The sequence below is a fragment of the Aspergillus vadensis genome (genome assembly GCF_003184925.1).
Source record: "Aspergillus vadensis CBS 113365 unplaced genomic scaffold BO88scaffold_7, whole genome shotgun sequence".
NCBI lineage: Eukaryota > Fungi > Ascomycota > Eurotiomycetes > Eurotiales > Aspergillaceae > Aspergillus > Aspergillus vadensis.
In genome coordinates, this window is record NW_020292045.1 from 851,575 (window position 1) to 866,129 (window position 14,555).

Below are 14,555 nucleotides of genomic sequence, written 5' to 3' on the forward strand. Positions count from 1 at the left end.
ACTAGTGAGTAACAACTAAACTACTAACTAACTAAAAGCATCCACATCACCCGGGATTTGATTCGGTGATACATAGTACTAGTAGGCAGCCAGCAAGCAACCAAAATAAACAAGCAATAAGTATAAAAATCAATCATATAACCTTCAAAATAAGTAATTATACTAGTTTGTTCATTTTAATTTTAAAGAAGCCGGACTCCTCCCGAGAACCGGGATTTGTCCCCCATTAGTGAGGATTAGTTTGCTTTTTTTACCTTTCCCCTTTCCCTTATCATCCAGTGACGAACGATGGATTAATTCTTTCATCTGCACGATCATCACGCATCACGGACCGGATGGACTACATTGGGCACCGTGCATGATGCTCTTTCTTTTTTTGTTCCGTTCTTCTTTTTTAGTTCTCTCACCTATCGACGTCTGTGTCATGATGATCATCCCACATAAATGATTATAGTAACATTGTTCTATTGTTCCTGCGAGTTATTAGTACTTAAACTTCCTGGTTCTACTATCCGCCAATCATAAAGACGGTCAGGAACGGGTGTGCTTTTCCGATTTTAACCGCGGGACTTTTTGGGGCTGGGATCTAGACGTGGATAGAATTTTAACTGAGTTTGTTGAATTATTCCTTGTGTGCGGTCGGGAGGGGGAAGTTTATCGCTAGGATGCGGGTTATGCTTTGCTTGCTTTGTATAAGGTTTGGATATTGTGTGGATTGGATGGATGGCACATGGGAGGGTTCGTGTGGGGGAGAGTTGGAGAATCTTCTTCTTCTTCTTCTTCTTCTTCTTTGTGATGGATGGATGGATGGATGGATGGAAACTTTGCAGGTTGTGGGTAGTGGTAGTATAATAGCTGTTGAGTAACACCAGTATAATGATCCTCCTTGGGACAGTAGCAGTCAAGTGAGAAAGAAAGAGAGACAGGATGAGATGGATCGCCTTCCGGTGTCGATCCGGACAGACAGCGGGCCAATCAGTTGGAATCACCCGGACAAACTCGAGGCCATCCGTCAATCCTGGAGTTTCTTGGGAATAATCCTGGAGAGAGTTGAAGGCCGTCCCTCTGGTCCATGTTTTTCTCACAACCAATTGTGAGTCCAGACTCTTTCGCCCAGCCCTGCCGATGCGTGCTCCACCTCCAAATCCACCATCCATCAATCCATCCATTCATTCAACGCCATCCTTCCCTTCTCCTCCTCCTCCTCCCAATTATTGCCTTCTCCCCGTTCCTTTCTCCCTACTCTTTCTCTCTTTCTCTCCCACACAACCCCTCGCTTTCTCTCGCTCATCCACTCCCCTCTCTTCTTATTCTCACATTACTATCACTCGTATTCATCTCATCTTCTCTCTTTTCTCCCTCCACTTACCTCCTTTCATCCCCCCCTTTTCTCACGTTGCTCGATCTCCCTCACTCCCTCCCCCGCGCCTCTTCCCCCCCTGCGTCCCTGCCTCACATTTTCTCCATGCCTTGGCTGCCAGATCGCACCGGTCTGGCTGGGGCTGTTGATCTATCTTCAGCATGGTCCGAGTGCCACGCGGTTGTCGGGCCTGCGCTGACGCCCATCTTCAGGTGCGTGTGTGAGTGATACGAATCATAATCGAATCACTGATGGTTCCGTGTTGGTCGTTGGCTTCATTCATTGTTTGCTGTCCTCCCCCAAGCATCGGGCCGCCCGTCCTGGCGTCTACTAGTCGCCATTCCTCTCCTTGTGCTCGACCCCTGAACCCTGTGTTGCACAGATGTTGGCTGCTGCTTCTTTGTCTGTTGCTGCATGCTTTGCCCCCTAATCCTGCTCGAATGTCAACTGCCGACACTCCTTTCTGGACCACTCGGTATCCACCAGGCTTCTGCTGTTGCTGCATTTAATTCTCCGGGTGTCCGCCCCTGTGTGTGTGTGTGTGTGAGGTCAGATTCTAACCGTCAACATTGGCTCTCTTTTAGTGTGACAACAAATCTCCCTGTAACCACTGCAAAACTCGCAATGTCCCTTGTCTAAGTCAGACCCGAACCTTCAAATTTCGCAACGAAGTACCTGCTCTCCAACAACGTTATCGCACTTCAATCTCACCGACTACTTCCACTACTTCTTCTACTTCAACCTCCTCCGCGTCGTCGCAACTTGTCCCCCGCCCGCCCCGCGAGAGGGACCCGCCTTCTCCAGGTTCGGCCCGCGGGCGCGACGTGCGATTCGCCCCGCTGCCGCTGTCAATGGACGAATCCGTCTCGCCGTCTCTGACCGTCACTGCGGTCTCCGCTCAACAAACCCAGATCTTCACCAATTACGTCCTCACTGCCTTCCCTTGCTTCTTCAAATGCACCGAAACTCGCGTGCCCGTCAATTGGGTCGAATATGTCGACCGTCGACGTGGCGCCATGAACTCGTGCTTCGACTGGGCCATCCGTGCCTGCACCCTGTCTTATACCGCCTCCCTCTACGATATCCCTGAACTCAATGAAGTCGCGCGCTCCTTTTACACCCGCTCTCTCGGCGGTCTCGCCGGCCTTCTTGCCGACGAGTCGACTGCCAAATCCGACGAAGCCCTCTCCACCGCAATCGTGCTCGCCGTGTTCGAAAAGCACCACTGCACCGGCCCAGAGGCGTGGATCCACCACGCCCACGGTATCCGCGCACTTCTCAAACTCCGCGGCCCCAAGGCCCATCTCTATGGCTTCGGTCGTGCCATGTACATCGTCTACCGACCGATCCTTGTCTCCGCTGCCCTCATTGAGGGCGAAGCCTGCTTTCTCGAGGAGCCTGAATGGCAATCCCTCAACGAGCAGATCTCCGACGACAACGCCAAGCTTCCCGATTCGTCATTGTATACGGACGTCGTCGACCGGGGCCTGCGCGAAATAATAAAGATCCCCGGTTACGTCAAACGCGTCCGCGACCTACTCTCCCTGCCCTTGACCAAACGGGCCAAGCTCGAACCCCCCTTGCTGCAAAGCGTACAAGCTACCCGCGCTACCCTGCGCGGTATCCACACCGAGTTCGGCGTGTCCATCTCCATGCTCCGTGCCGGCCACAGTCAGCCGCGCGGCTTCATCGGACCACTACCACAATTCTTCTTTGAGGGGTATTCGGCGCATGTCACGCGGGGCGTGCACGCCGGACTCACCATCCTGAATTACCTCGTCATCATGCTGGACCCGAGCCAGCGTGAAACCCCACAGAAAGAAGCTCGTCTACTATCCAATCCGCCATCCCCGGAGAGTGCGGTCAGTCCGGCGTCGGAGTATAGCTCCCCGCAGACCCCGTCTAGCTCGCCGGGATCTCCCCAGCTCGTTGTGGAGTCACTGATCACCCCGGACTATAAGCAGGGTCCGACGACGGACTGGATGGATCAATTGACATCGTCGATGGGAATGGACGGCGTGCGGGTGCGTATTGTTGATTAATCATGATAGTTACTTATGTATGTATAGCGCGTTTGGAGTTGTGAATTGGACTGTCTTGGCTGGCTTGTATTGAGTTTTGGGATGGCTGCTTGGTTGACGGATAGATACCCATTGATTTGTTTGGCGAAGATGATATTTGATTCTGCTGGTATTGGATTGATGTGTACATGCGAAAAGTAACGGGTTGGTCTACTGTAATAAACGAATGATTGATTGCATTGGCCAGATTTTCAGGAGTTGGTTGTATATAGAACAAACACTAGGGATATTACCATCTGTATTTACTTGTTGATCTATATCAGCGGAGAACATATCCGCCTATCCATGGCAATTATCTTTCAGGTCTACCTTTTCTCAAACAACCACCCCCTACCAAGCTACTGGTAAAACAATCCTACGCACAAACCGCCCCAATCTCCCCCTCATACAACTCCAACGTCCTCCACCGCGCCACACTCCCCTTCCCCGTCAACTCAAACGGCTTCTCCCTGCTCGCCACAACCACCCTCTCCAACCCCAACCTTACACACTCATGACATCGTCCATTAACCTTTTCAATATACGGCCTCAACGACTCCACAAACTCCCTCCTCTTCCCCTCATCCTCTACATCCACTCCCTCCACAGCCTCAACCACCAACACCGGCCTATCCCTTCCATGTCCCCCAATCAACACATTCTTGACCTGCGGATGCGCCACAATCTCCTGCTCCAACAGCGCAGCATTAACCCCGTCTCCGTGCGACAAGTACACGTAGTCATCGACCCGTCCGATAATCTTCCATAGGCCCTTGTGGATCGGGTGTTCTTGCCATAGATCCTTCGTTTCAAAACGTGTGAGGTCCGGGTATAGTTTGAAGATGGGTTGGAGGGCGCAGGTCGGAGAGCGGATGAAGACGAGTTCGTGCAGTTGGGATTCGGTGGTTGAGTCGTGGCCGCGTGGTTCGAATACTATGCCTGTGTGCTGCTTGTTGAAGGTTAGGTAGTCCCATGCGTCGTTCTGGTATGGGTGCAGTTCCGTGAAGTAGCCGCCGGATTCGGTGCTGCCGACTCCGGGGATTACGGGGACGTGGGGGAGCAGCAGGGAGGCGCTTTTGCGGGATAAGGGGGCGCCGGCGTAGTGGATGTAGTGGAGGGAGCGGAGGGCGGAGAGACCTTCTGGGGTGAGGGTGAGGGCGTCGATTAGGGACGGGGGGAACATGGCTGTGGTGATGTTGCCGTGCCGGAGGAGGGAGATTATGGTGGAGGGCGTCGGTGGGGTTGGGGGGCCGATCACGGCGGTCATGTGGATGAAGGTTGTCATCGAGAGGGAGAGGGCCATGCCTACGAACTGTGGTTTGGGGTTGAATTAGGGGTTGAGGGTGAATGGGGGATGGGGTATGGGGGCGTACGTGGAGGGATGGGAGTGGGGTGTAGCAGCGGCGCTGGGCGTAGTGGTGGATTTGGGTCTCGCCGATGTCTGGGAGTGAGGCGACGATGTCGGCTCCGGCCATCATTTCGTGCGTGTAGGTTACTGGTTTGGGGTTTCCTGGGATGGTTGGTCTATTGTCTTGATTGTGAGTGGGAGGAGGGGGGAGAGTTACCTGTTGTGCCTGATGTGTGGAATACTAGCCATGGATCTGCTCTGCCTTCCTCGAATGTCTTGCTGTAATTGACTGGCTCTGCTTCTGCCTCTTGCATGAAGGCTTCAATGTCTGGCACGGTAATTGTCTGGACATGCGGAGTTGCTTTTAGGATCTCTGCAACAGGCGCTTCCATGGACGATGGTCTCAAGTAGACTGTGCATCCTTTCTTCTCCAGGATGTGCAGCTGCGCTTCGGCTGTGACTAGTGGGGAGGGAAGGACCATCTATGATATGCTCAGAATGAATTCCTCTGAACATCTGAGGTGAGTGTCATACGTACCACCTTCTGCACCTTCGCCGCTGCCACTGCCAGAATCTGGTATCGAAGATCCTTAGGTCCAGCATAGGCAAAACATTGGAATGGCTCAGACGTCGGAGGCAGGTTCTGCTTCAACCAGTGGGCTGCATGGTTGGCCGCGTTGTTCAGCTCCTTGAAGCTGATGTCGCGAAAGCCCTGTGACAGATCCTGATCATTGATCGGTACGGAGACCCATGCTGGGGTGTTGTCTGCTTTGGCTCTGGCTTCGATTACGGATGTGAGGATGCGCTGGCCGTGCTCGACTCCAGGGAGAGGGAACGGGGACTGGAAAGAAGATGCCATTGCGTGTGTGCTGTTATTAGCTTTTGGTGATACTTATCTACAATTGGTGAGATACTGTTGAAAGAAAAGAATTGGCAGCCTAGAGACATGACTGCGCTTTATATTCCTGAGCACCCCGCAGCTTCATGGATGAATGAAGCTCCGCTAGCAGGGGTTAGTGCTCGCATTTGGACATCTAGTAAGCACTAAGGCACGATCCATCTCTTTTAGCATGTCAGCCCAGACAAAAAAAGCTGAGACTCCGGCAGGTCTGTTCAACAATCATCCGTGTCATCGTCATCAACTTGAATGAAGAGAGCGTGAGAAAAAGGGAGTCAGACCGAATCCATTGTATGACAGGCTTATCTAAGCCATGCAGGGATGCGCGTTGACAGCTCCTCCTTTCACCTTCCAACGCGACCTTCATGCAACTCCCCTCGCGATCTACCTCCACTACGGTGAGGTAAGTAGAACATGGCTAAGCGACTCGCCCAATCACTTCGTGCCTGGTCAGCATTGGGGCGCAAGTCCCGCACTTCGTTCCATGGCACCGGCCTGGAGCTTCCTCCCGAACCCAAGATCGAAGAGGAGAAGGTTCCCGGCTTCAAGCCCAGTGCCTATTTCCCCGTTAAACCAGGATACATTTTCAATGATCGCTATGAAGCTCTGACCAAGCTTGGCTGGGGAACGAGCTCCACCGTCTGGCTTGTCCGCGATCTCCAACAGTATGCCGCCAGCCCCTTCTCATCTCCACAGCGCTAATGTCCGGTCTGTACTAGATGGAAATGGCTACCAGAACGCTACCTGACATTGAAAATCGGGACTTGCAACTACGCGGAAGGCCACGAAAGCCACGAACTCAATATGGAAAAGTGCATCCGCGACGCCAATCCCAAACACCTAGGCCACTCTTTTCAAAGAACCTTCATTGATTCTTTCGAAGAGAAAAGCCCCAATGGGACACACATTTGTCTGGCCTACGAGCCACTGCGAGAGCCCTTGACACTTCTACAAGGCCGGTTCATCAACGACACATTTCCTCTTGACATCTTTAAAGCCTACATGAAATTCCTCCTGATAGGACTCGACTACTTGCACTCCGAATGCAAGATCATCCATACCGGCTAGTACCATTCATAAACCCCACTGTATATCCAGCAGCATCCTCATGATTTACAAGCACATAGATATAAAAGCGGCCAACATCCTCATAACTATCGAAGACCCTTCAGTTCTACACAGCTTTGCCCAGTCCCAACCATCAAAACCTATGTCCCAAAAGACAATCGGCGACTATACCATTTATCTCTGCCACAACAACTTCGGCCGCCCCAAATCCCTTGAATTCCTCCCGATTCTGTCTGACTTTGGATCCTCTCAATTCCAACTCGACAACGTCACAAACACCTGGCCAATCCAACCGGATTGCTACCGCGCACCCGAGGTACTCCTCGGCGCGGGCTGGTCATACAGCGCCGACATATGGAACCTAGGAGTAATGGTATCCCACCCACCCGAACAACCGAACTACTACATACTAATAATGTATTGAATATAGATGTGGGAACTGATCGAAGACAAGATTCTCTTCTCTAACGCCCGCGACTCAAGCCTAAGAAGCACCCCAGCCGCTCATCTCGCGCAGATGATAGCCCTTCTCGGCCCGCCACCTCAGGAAATGGTAGCCCGGGAGAAAGAAGGACTCAACCGAACGTTCGGTATTGGCTTACGAAAACCAGACGGAAAGCTCTGCAACTCGCCTGCAGAGTGGTTCGGTGGGCCTTTCTTTGATGATAATGGTGAGCTGATACCAACCCGACCTACTTTTTATTGTCCGGTATATATACTATACTCACAAAAACCACCACTACGGCATATAGGTGAATTCCTACACAAGCACCTCATCCCAGAGAACCAGACCCTCGAAGACACAGTAACATGTCTCAAGGGCACAGAGAAAGACGAATTTCTGGCCTTCGCAAGGACTATCTTGCAATGGCTACCTGAGGACCGGAAGACAGCCAAGGAGTTGGCTGAGGATCCATGGTTGAGCGAAATCGTGATTTGAGTCAAAGAGTGTAAGACGTAAGTGAAGGTATAGGCTGTTTTTGTACGATACGTAGTAGATGATACCCCTCTCCGCTCTGCCTGTTCATGTGTAAAATATGGTGTATATAGGATAGAAATCTCAGCTCTATTTTCCATAGTATAGAATCCAAACTACACTCATAGAATTCAAATAAGGCACACAATACTTCTAATATTGGCGATTGATAGTCCTATCCTTATTGCTTACTACCTCAAGAAGCAAACAACCAGTACCCATAAAACGACTATATAGTGATAGACATTATAGAATCGTACACCAACCAAACCACAAGTACATACCTGCCTCACCGGATGACACTAAGTAACTTACTCACCGCATACAATAGAAAACCAAAGCGAGTCTGTAATTCCATTCATCAACATAGTACCAACATCAGAACCTCAAACCAAATGAACAAACACTAGATGCAACAGCAGGTGATTAAAACCCAACAAAAATCAAAAAGAAAAAAATTAGAGGAGGAAGTGGATGAAAATGACAAGAGTGGGATTCGAACCCACGCCATCGAAAGATGATCAGGAAGCTTTATTGTTTTATCTCAAACAAGCTGATTTATTTAGGTGGACCTAAACCTGACGCCTTGGACCAACTCGGCCATCTTGCCCTTTGTTTTCGGTGGTCGGTTGCGATTGGTGCTCACTTATTTGGGGGGGATTATTTCTTGGCATCTGCCTAAGTACAACTTTGGATTGATTTTTTTGTGGTAAGCGTACAATATCTTGGACTTTGAATGTGGTTACTCGTCTTCGAGAATATACCGCTGTAGTGAGCTAACACTATCCAGTTCCTCGTTCTCCCGCTGAATCACTACCGAGCGAGCTTTGTATTTAGGGTCGCTTAATATCCGTTCTACACTCTCGCGGATGGTCTCTGGGCTGGGGGCATCGGTTCGCAGATTGATTCCAATTCCGGCCCATTCTCCGCGCATGCATACTTCGCCTTTGTCTTCTATAGAAGTAGATATAATGGTTAGAGACTTGGTGTGTCTCGAAGAGGAGGATGAGGATACTTACGAACTGTCCCGGCTAACACCATGGGCACTCCGTTCATCACGCCATGCATAAAGCTGCCATACCCGCCATTTGTCACAAAGACATCAACGTACGGAAGCACCGCATCATATGAGAGGTAATCAATGACTTTGGCGTTGTCGGGTATCTTGTGCTCCTCGTCCAATACTGCGCCTTTCACTCCCAGCACGCCGATGACCATGACATCTGGTCGCTTGGCAAACGCCTGTATGGTAGGAATGACTAAGTTCTTATAATGGGTTTTGACAGTACCCTGCGTAACGAAGACGACTTTCTTCGGGTTTGCTGCGTGCCTGTTCGTCTCCAACTCACCCCACCATTCAGGCAGGGGTGTGGATAGGTCGATTTTCCTGCATGGTGTGCCGCCAATGAACCGGACCTTCGGTGAAAGGTCGCTGCGCGGGTACTCCAAGCTTGGGGAACAGGGCTGCAGGAGGATGGTATGAGTGCTCCACAGGTCGAATAACCACTGGTCTACTTTCATGGTTGCTCCAAGCGATGCATACACGCTGTTGCTATGGTCAACTAGCTCATCGCGGATAACTTTCTCGGCGGCGTACATCGCAGCGTTGCGGGCTCGGCCGTCGTCGCTGGAGTCGGGAGCTAAACCGCTCCCAAACGGTGCTGTGTCGACACTTGTAACAAGCAACGGTGTGGTGGTGAATGTAAGGGTCTTGGGAAATTGCTTGTAACCTTTGGGTGGAGGTGCACCGAGAAGGTATGGCCAAGTTCCCATGTAGCCGAGCTCTTGGATGAGAACGACCTCGCGATTTGGGTGCTTTTCGCGGAGAGTTTCCAGAACGGTTTGTAGTGACTTCATTCTGGATGCGGTCAAGTCGATAAAACATGTCCTTAGACCCCAGATAATGCGGGCGCTGCGATCAGGAATTGAGTCCAGGTAGTCTAGGCTCTCCTGGGAGTATAAATGTTGTATTGGGTAGAAGGTGGCGCCGGTTTTGCGGATGAGGGTTTCGAACTCTGGACCACCAATGAAGGAGACATCGAAGCCTTGTTCGGTCAGCTCGTTGGCGTGAGGCAGTAATGGGAGCGTATGCCCCGTTATTGTTGCGCAGGCAATGACAATAAGTGGCTTCGAGGAGGGATCCTCGGTTGCCGTTGCTTTGCTATTGATGGTCATGGTTCTGGATTGGGTTCCGGAATATACGGCGTAGGAACCTGCCGGCCTTTCCCGAAGCACTATGTGGCTAAAATGGCTGTTTCGCGGGTTTGGCGTGGAGATAATTACAGCGTAGCGGTCTTGGTGTGGAAATGTCGCATCCTATTGCAAGGGTCTCCTTTAATACTCCTTCAAGAGACCTTCAGCCAGCCGCAATGCAACTAGTGCGTGGATCTGATGTATGTGTTGTCAGGATGCACGATCGATCTCTCAATCTCGTCTGGTGTGGGGTGTATCGGCCAATAAGCACTGCCAGTCCATTTTTCGATAGAAAGGCGAAGCATTGAATCCCGTGTAAGAGGTATGCGGACCCTCAAAAGAGTGAAAAGGAAGCTGTCAGTGTGTGAGCAGGTGGTCTCTGTTGTCCTAAGCGCATTCCCCATGAGCGGCGCATGCGCACAGGCTCATTGGGCTGCTGAATCCTGTATCAAGGGAGGACATGTTGACATTCCTGTGAGCGAACCACACGCACATGGACGGGCAAGGGGATAAGCTTTCGATGGCTCTGACATGACTCCATTGTAGAGCTTAGCCGGAGGAAGGGAGGAGCGAAAGTAGGGGAATCAAGCGATGGCAATATCACCTGACTGGGGTCCTCCAGTCCGTTCGAAGGAATGACTCTTAACTTCACTGCTCTATGGCCCAGGCCCAGAACACTAGCACAAGCTTATTACTCACATACCACAGTAGGTAATCAGACGGGCATGGAATGCCTATAAGATTTTGTGGCGGTGAAAAATATCTTGGAAGGGATCATCTCCATCATGCATGTCATCACGTGGAAAGTTGGGATCTGGTCTGTTTGCAAGCACGGAACCAGCAAAAGTGTGAACTTGAACCAGATAACATAGCCCTAGATGAGAAAGTAGCTACGGTACACCATTCCATAATCTAACGTGTCATTTCTATCATCCACCCACTGTCGCAATCAACTACTGCGGCCGTGAACACTTCTATCTGTCATGTACAAGGGTATCGGTGAGAACCATAGGCCTCTCGTAACATAGGCTGGGGACTCCGAATGTGCCAGATCTCAAAACGAGGGGAGGAAAGAAGGGATAAAAAATAAAGAAACAATCATGAAATAAAATATAGAACGCGTTCATCCAACGTCATGTCAATGACCGTACGCGAGGATATCGACATGTCAACAAGGCTTCAAATATTTTCGGAGAATGGGTAAAAGAGACAGCAAAAGAGAAATCGTGGATCATCGTCGATCGAAAAACCAGCTGGTACGCTTCCCAGTCTCCTGCGACTGGACTCCTGCAACTGGAGCACTGCTCTCGTTCCCTCCGCCGCCGCCTCGGAGCGGCTTTGCGATTCTCGAGCCGCCAAAACTGAAACCGCCGCTGCCATCCATACTTGGAAGACCCCTCGTAGAGCCCTGCTTCGCAGCTTCGAGTCGCTCTTTGACCGCAGTGAGTTGGGCTTCAAATCTGTATCATCATCTAGTCAGCAACCCGCTTTCGTAGTTTGATCAAAAGAGTGGAGAGGGTCGTACCGGTGATTCGCTTGGGTGAGTTTCTCCTGGCTCTCCTGGAGCAGGCTCTCCAAGCTCGCAATCCGCTCGTTCCGGGCAATGAGCTTCCTCTCCGCAATAGCAACCTCCTTCTTCAGGCTGCTGTTCTGTTCTACCAGCTGCCGCTGCACATGAGTCAGCTGCTCCAGGTTGCGTTCCAGGAACGCCATCTTCTTCTGCTGAGCCCGGTTGTTCGACGAGCGGAGAACGTTGTTATACTGCTCCCGAGCATCGTCCAGCGAGATCTCAAGCTCCACAACGCGCTCGCAGCGGTTCTGGAGGTCGCGCATGAGCGACTTCTTCATGGCATCGAAGTCGGCAATCTGCTGCTGCAGGTTCTTGCCGGCGGCGCCGTTGGTCGAGACCCGGGACTGAGAGTCTGCAAGGGACTGCCGCAGCTTATCCAGCTCATCATCCTTGCGTGCAATCTCGTTCCTAAGGTCCGTGACTGCCTGCATCTCGGCCTCCTTCCGGGTCACGTACACCTTCTCCAACCGCTCCCGGATTTCCTCCACATCGCCCTCGCCCAGGTTCCGCTCCAGAAGGTTCTCATAGTCCCGCTCGAGATTCGCCAGCTTCTGCTCAACTTCTGCTCTACGGCTGTCCTGCAGCTCATTGAAATCTCCCCGGTCGTTCATCGTGAGCTCGGCTTGACGGATGAACCCTTGAGTCTCCAGGAGACTCGCCCGCAGCTCCATAAGGTCGTCAGGCGCAATCGTCTCGCCGGCTTCGCTGACCTTGTGCAAGGAATCGACCCGCTGAATCAAGTCCTGAAGCTTGCGTTCGTTATCGGAGAACACGTCACCGCCCAAGTCGAACCCGGCCATCATCTTCGCCATCTTTTCGGCCTTCTTCTTCTCCTTCTCGTCCAGTGCAGCGCTGGTCTCCTTGGCCTTCATCCGGACGTCGAGAAGCTGCTGCTTAACGTCGTCCAACTCGGTAGTCAACTCGGAGTTAGCCTCGCGGAGGCTGTCCATAGTGATGGCGGCCTCCTTGCTTTCGTAGGACACCTTCTCCAACTGCATACGAAGCTCATTAACCTCGGTAGTCAACTTATCGTTGTCTTTGCCTGAGCGGGCCGAGTTCTCCTTCATGCTCCTCAACTCCTCCCGTGCCTCACGGAGACCTCTTTCGACGTTCGCAATGTGCGACTCCTTCTCCGCGATCTGGTCCTGGAGCTCATTCTCGCGTCTAAGGAACTCCTCTCTCTCGTCCTTCTCGAGAACAAGGCTAGGTGTGCTAGAGCGGTCGCCAAGCCTCGACTCAGGACGAGGAGTCTCGGATCGAGGCGTGTCCTGGAAACGGGAGGGCGTGCCGGGCCGTGGCGCACGAGCCTCGGCCTTCGCGGCGCTCACAGCATCCCCTCTGGCGGGGGTCCAACGATCCTTGGGAACGGCCTCGCCACTGCGCCACACGTGTACTTCAGACTCGAGTTGTGAAATGTATGTTTCGAAATTCGTCATCTGACTTTGGGCCTTGCGCAGAAGCGCCTTCAGTTCCGAAGGGCTCAATTCGGCGTTGACCTTCGCCTTGTTCTTGATTGCCTTGGCGCGCACACCGAAACGCAGGGTGGAGATGGTTTCCGCATCGTTGTAGCTGCTGGGAGAGCAGTTGATAATCAAGGTCGTTCTCGAGTTACCTCCCAAACTCTCTTGCAGAATACGAGTGAGCTTGGAGTCACGGTATGGGATATGCGTGGATTTGCCGTCCGTCAGCGCGTTGATGACCATACCAAGAGCACTCAAACTCTTGTTGATCTTCTTTGCTTCTTCGAGCGTCTGACCACTAGCGCCCGTCTTTCCAACCTTCTCACTACCTGCCAGATCGACCAAGAACAGCTGTCCGCTCTTCGCGGAGCCGGTTTCCAGGTTCTTCTGTGTAACAGTGATGACGAAGATGGAGTGGGACCGAGAGGATTCCTGGTTCATGTTTGTCGCCGCAACCGCTCTTGCTGTACCACCACGTCGCATGACTTCATAGACCTCCTGGACACTTGAGACGTACACCTCCAGAAGACCCTTGACATAGACACCTCTCGATTTCTCCTCGTGAACGGGAAGGTTATCGTTGTGCGGCACCAGCAGATCTCGAATTCGTTCCATGTAGATTTCCATATAACTCACGCGGACGGTGTACTCGATGTTGCTGGGGCTCGTGAGGATGCTGGCGAAGATCTGCTCGACAATGCGGGGAATGATACCCTTGCCCATATCATCGTCGATATCCGAACCCATCATGGTGTACGACTTTCCCGCACCCGTCTGACCGTAAGCGAAGACCGTTCCATTATATCCATTCAGAATATCGTCGACGGTGGGCCGAATCGAGAAGTCGAAGATATCTGTTTGTTTCGAGTCCATAGGAAATACGCGGTCGAAGGTGAAGGCTCCAGAGCCATCCCGGGCCTGACCTGAGTTAGCTCACTAGGCGAACTTGCCTCCCATGCCATGACCCCGCCCGTCAAGGGAAAAGCTCACATTAACGTAACATGATTGCTCATTTTCGAATTCGACAATCGGCTCTCCTCCAGAGGACAACTCAACCTTGTTTTGCGGTCGGAACCTCGCAACCACTGTGTGCGAACCGTCAGTCTTGGATCACCACCAAACTCAAAAAAGTATACGACGCGGCGGGGAGTTGATGCGCACCCTTAATGGTGTTGTTCGAGCCGTTGGGGCCAGATGACCTGTCAAGCGAAACAAATCAGTCCTAACCGCTCCCACGGTCAAGCGGTGAAGCAACGAGATACTCACGCCATGTTCAGTCTGACCCGAACAGAGAGAAAAAAAACCGATGAAGACGAAAGAGGACAAGAAGGAAAGAAAGCCCCGAGAGGAGGGGATTGAGTGAGGGGAGGGACGTCGTTCAGATCAACAATGAGGCGAGTCTGCTTTGGAGGGCCAGGGTCGGTGGGCGGTGTTGTTTGGGTCAGGGGTCCACGTGCACTAGACCGAAACGAACGTGTGCAATAAATGCGCTATCGGCAAGCCCCAAGAATTTAGAGAGATCGGGCAATAAGTAAAAAAGGGCCCCAGCACCCATCAATCGACAACGAAAGTGGGTTGTGACGTGGTCTTGGACGGGTCTTCCCTGCCTAAGGTGGTGAGTG

The 14,555-nt window shown here is 52.0% G+C and overlaps 6 protein-coding genes and 1 non-coding gene across 7 annotated transcripts; 2 read left to right on the plus strand and 5 right to left on the minus strand.

The window, feature by feature from the left end:
* Positions 1 to 557: 557 nt before the first annotated feature.
* On the minus strand, positions 558 to 1,169 carry BO88DRAFT_413781 (uncharacterized protein; the record flags this gene model as incomplete). The annotated part of the gene is made up of 1 exon (XM_025708146.1): positions 558 to 1,169. The coding sequence occupies one exon, from the start codon at positions 1,167 to 1,169 to the stop codon at positions 558 to 560; it is 612 nt and encodes a 203-aa protein (XP_025564573.1).
* A 49-nt stretch (positions 1,170 to 1,218) lies between these two features.
* BO88DRAFT_403728 (uncharacterized protein) lies at positions 1,219 to 3,465 on the plus strand. The gene is made up of 2 exons (XM_025706433.1): positions 1,219 to 1,573; positions 1,945 to 3,465. Exons 1-2 carry the CDS (start codon positions 1,466 to 1,468, stop codon positions 3,400 to 3,402), a joined length of 1,566 nt encoding a protein of 521 aa, XP_025564574.1. The 5' UTR covers positions 1,219 to 1,465; the 3' UTR covers positions 3,403 to 3,465.
* A 331-nt stretch (positions 3,466 to 3,796) lies between these two features.
* BO88DRAFT_442840 (putative AMP-binding enzyme) lies at positions 3,797 to 5,676 on the minus strand (the record flags this gene model as incomplete). Its single annotated transcript, XM_025709980.1, has 4 exons — positions 5,307 to 5,676; positions 4,986 to 5,250; positions 4,794 to 4,930; positions 3,797 to 4,732 (listed from the first exon to the last, which is right to left on the minus strand). Exons 1-4 carry the CDS (start codon positions 5,625 to 5,627, stop codon positions 3,797 to 3,799), a joined length of 1,659 nt encoding a protein of 552 aa, XP_025564575.1. The 5' UTR covers positions 5,628 to 5,676.
* A 372-nt stretch (positions 5,677 to 6,048) lies between these two features.
* BO88DRAFT_403729 (kinase domain-containing protein) lies at positions 6,049 to 7,748 on the plus strand. The gene is made up of 5 exons (XM_025706434.1): positions 6,049 to 6,331; positions 6,386 to 6,729; positions 6,794 to 7,107; positions 7,165 to 7,405; positions 7,487 to 7,748. The coding sequence occupies exons 1-5, from the start codon at positions 6,081 to 6,083 to the stop codon at positions 7,672 to 7,674; spliced, it is 1,338 nt and encodes a 445-aa protein (XP_025564576.1). The 5' UTR covers positions 6,049 to 6,080; the 3' UTR covers positions 7,675 to 7,748.
* Positions 7,749 to 8,191: 443 nt separating this feature from the next.
* BO88DRAFT_t101 lies at positions 8,192 to 8,320 on the minus strand. The gene has a single exon. It is a non-coding gene; the product is annotated as a tRNA-Leu (tRNA).
* Positions 8,321 to 8,452: 132 nt separating this feature from the next.
* Positions 8,453 to 9,885, minus strand: BO88DRAFT_337279 (MGT family glycosyltransferase; the record flags this gene model as incomplete). Its single annotated transcript, XM_025702936.1, has 2 exons — positions 8,453 to 8,664; positions 8,730 to 9,885. 2 exons carry the CDS (start codon positions 9,883 to 9,885, stop codon positions 8,453 to 8,455), a joined length of 1,368 nt encoding a protein of 455 aa, XP_025564577.1.
* A 923-nt stretch (positions 9,886 to 10,808) lies between these two features.
* BO88DRAFT_403731 (putative kinesin family protein (KinA)) lies at positions 10,809 to 14,521 on the minus strand. Its single transcript, XM_025706435.1, has 5 exons — positions 14,200 to 14,521; positions 14,095 to 14,132; positions 13,924 to 14,018; positions 11,429 to 13,851; positions 10,809 to 11,363 (listed from the first exon to the last, which is right to left on the minus strand). The coding sequence occupies exons 1-5, from the start codon at positions 14,202 to 14,204 to the stop codon at positions 11,135 to 11,137; spliced, it is 2,790 nt and encodes a 929-aa protein (XP_025564578.1). The 5' UTR covers positions 14,205 to 14,521; the 3' UTR covers positions 10,809 to 11,134.
* Positions 14,522 to 14,555: the final 34 nt, after the last annotated feature.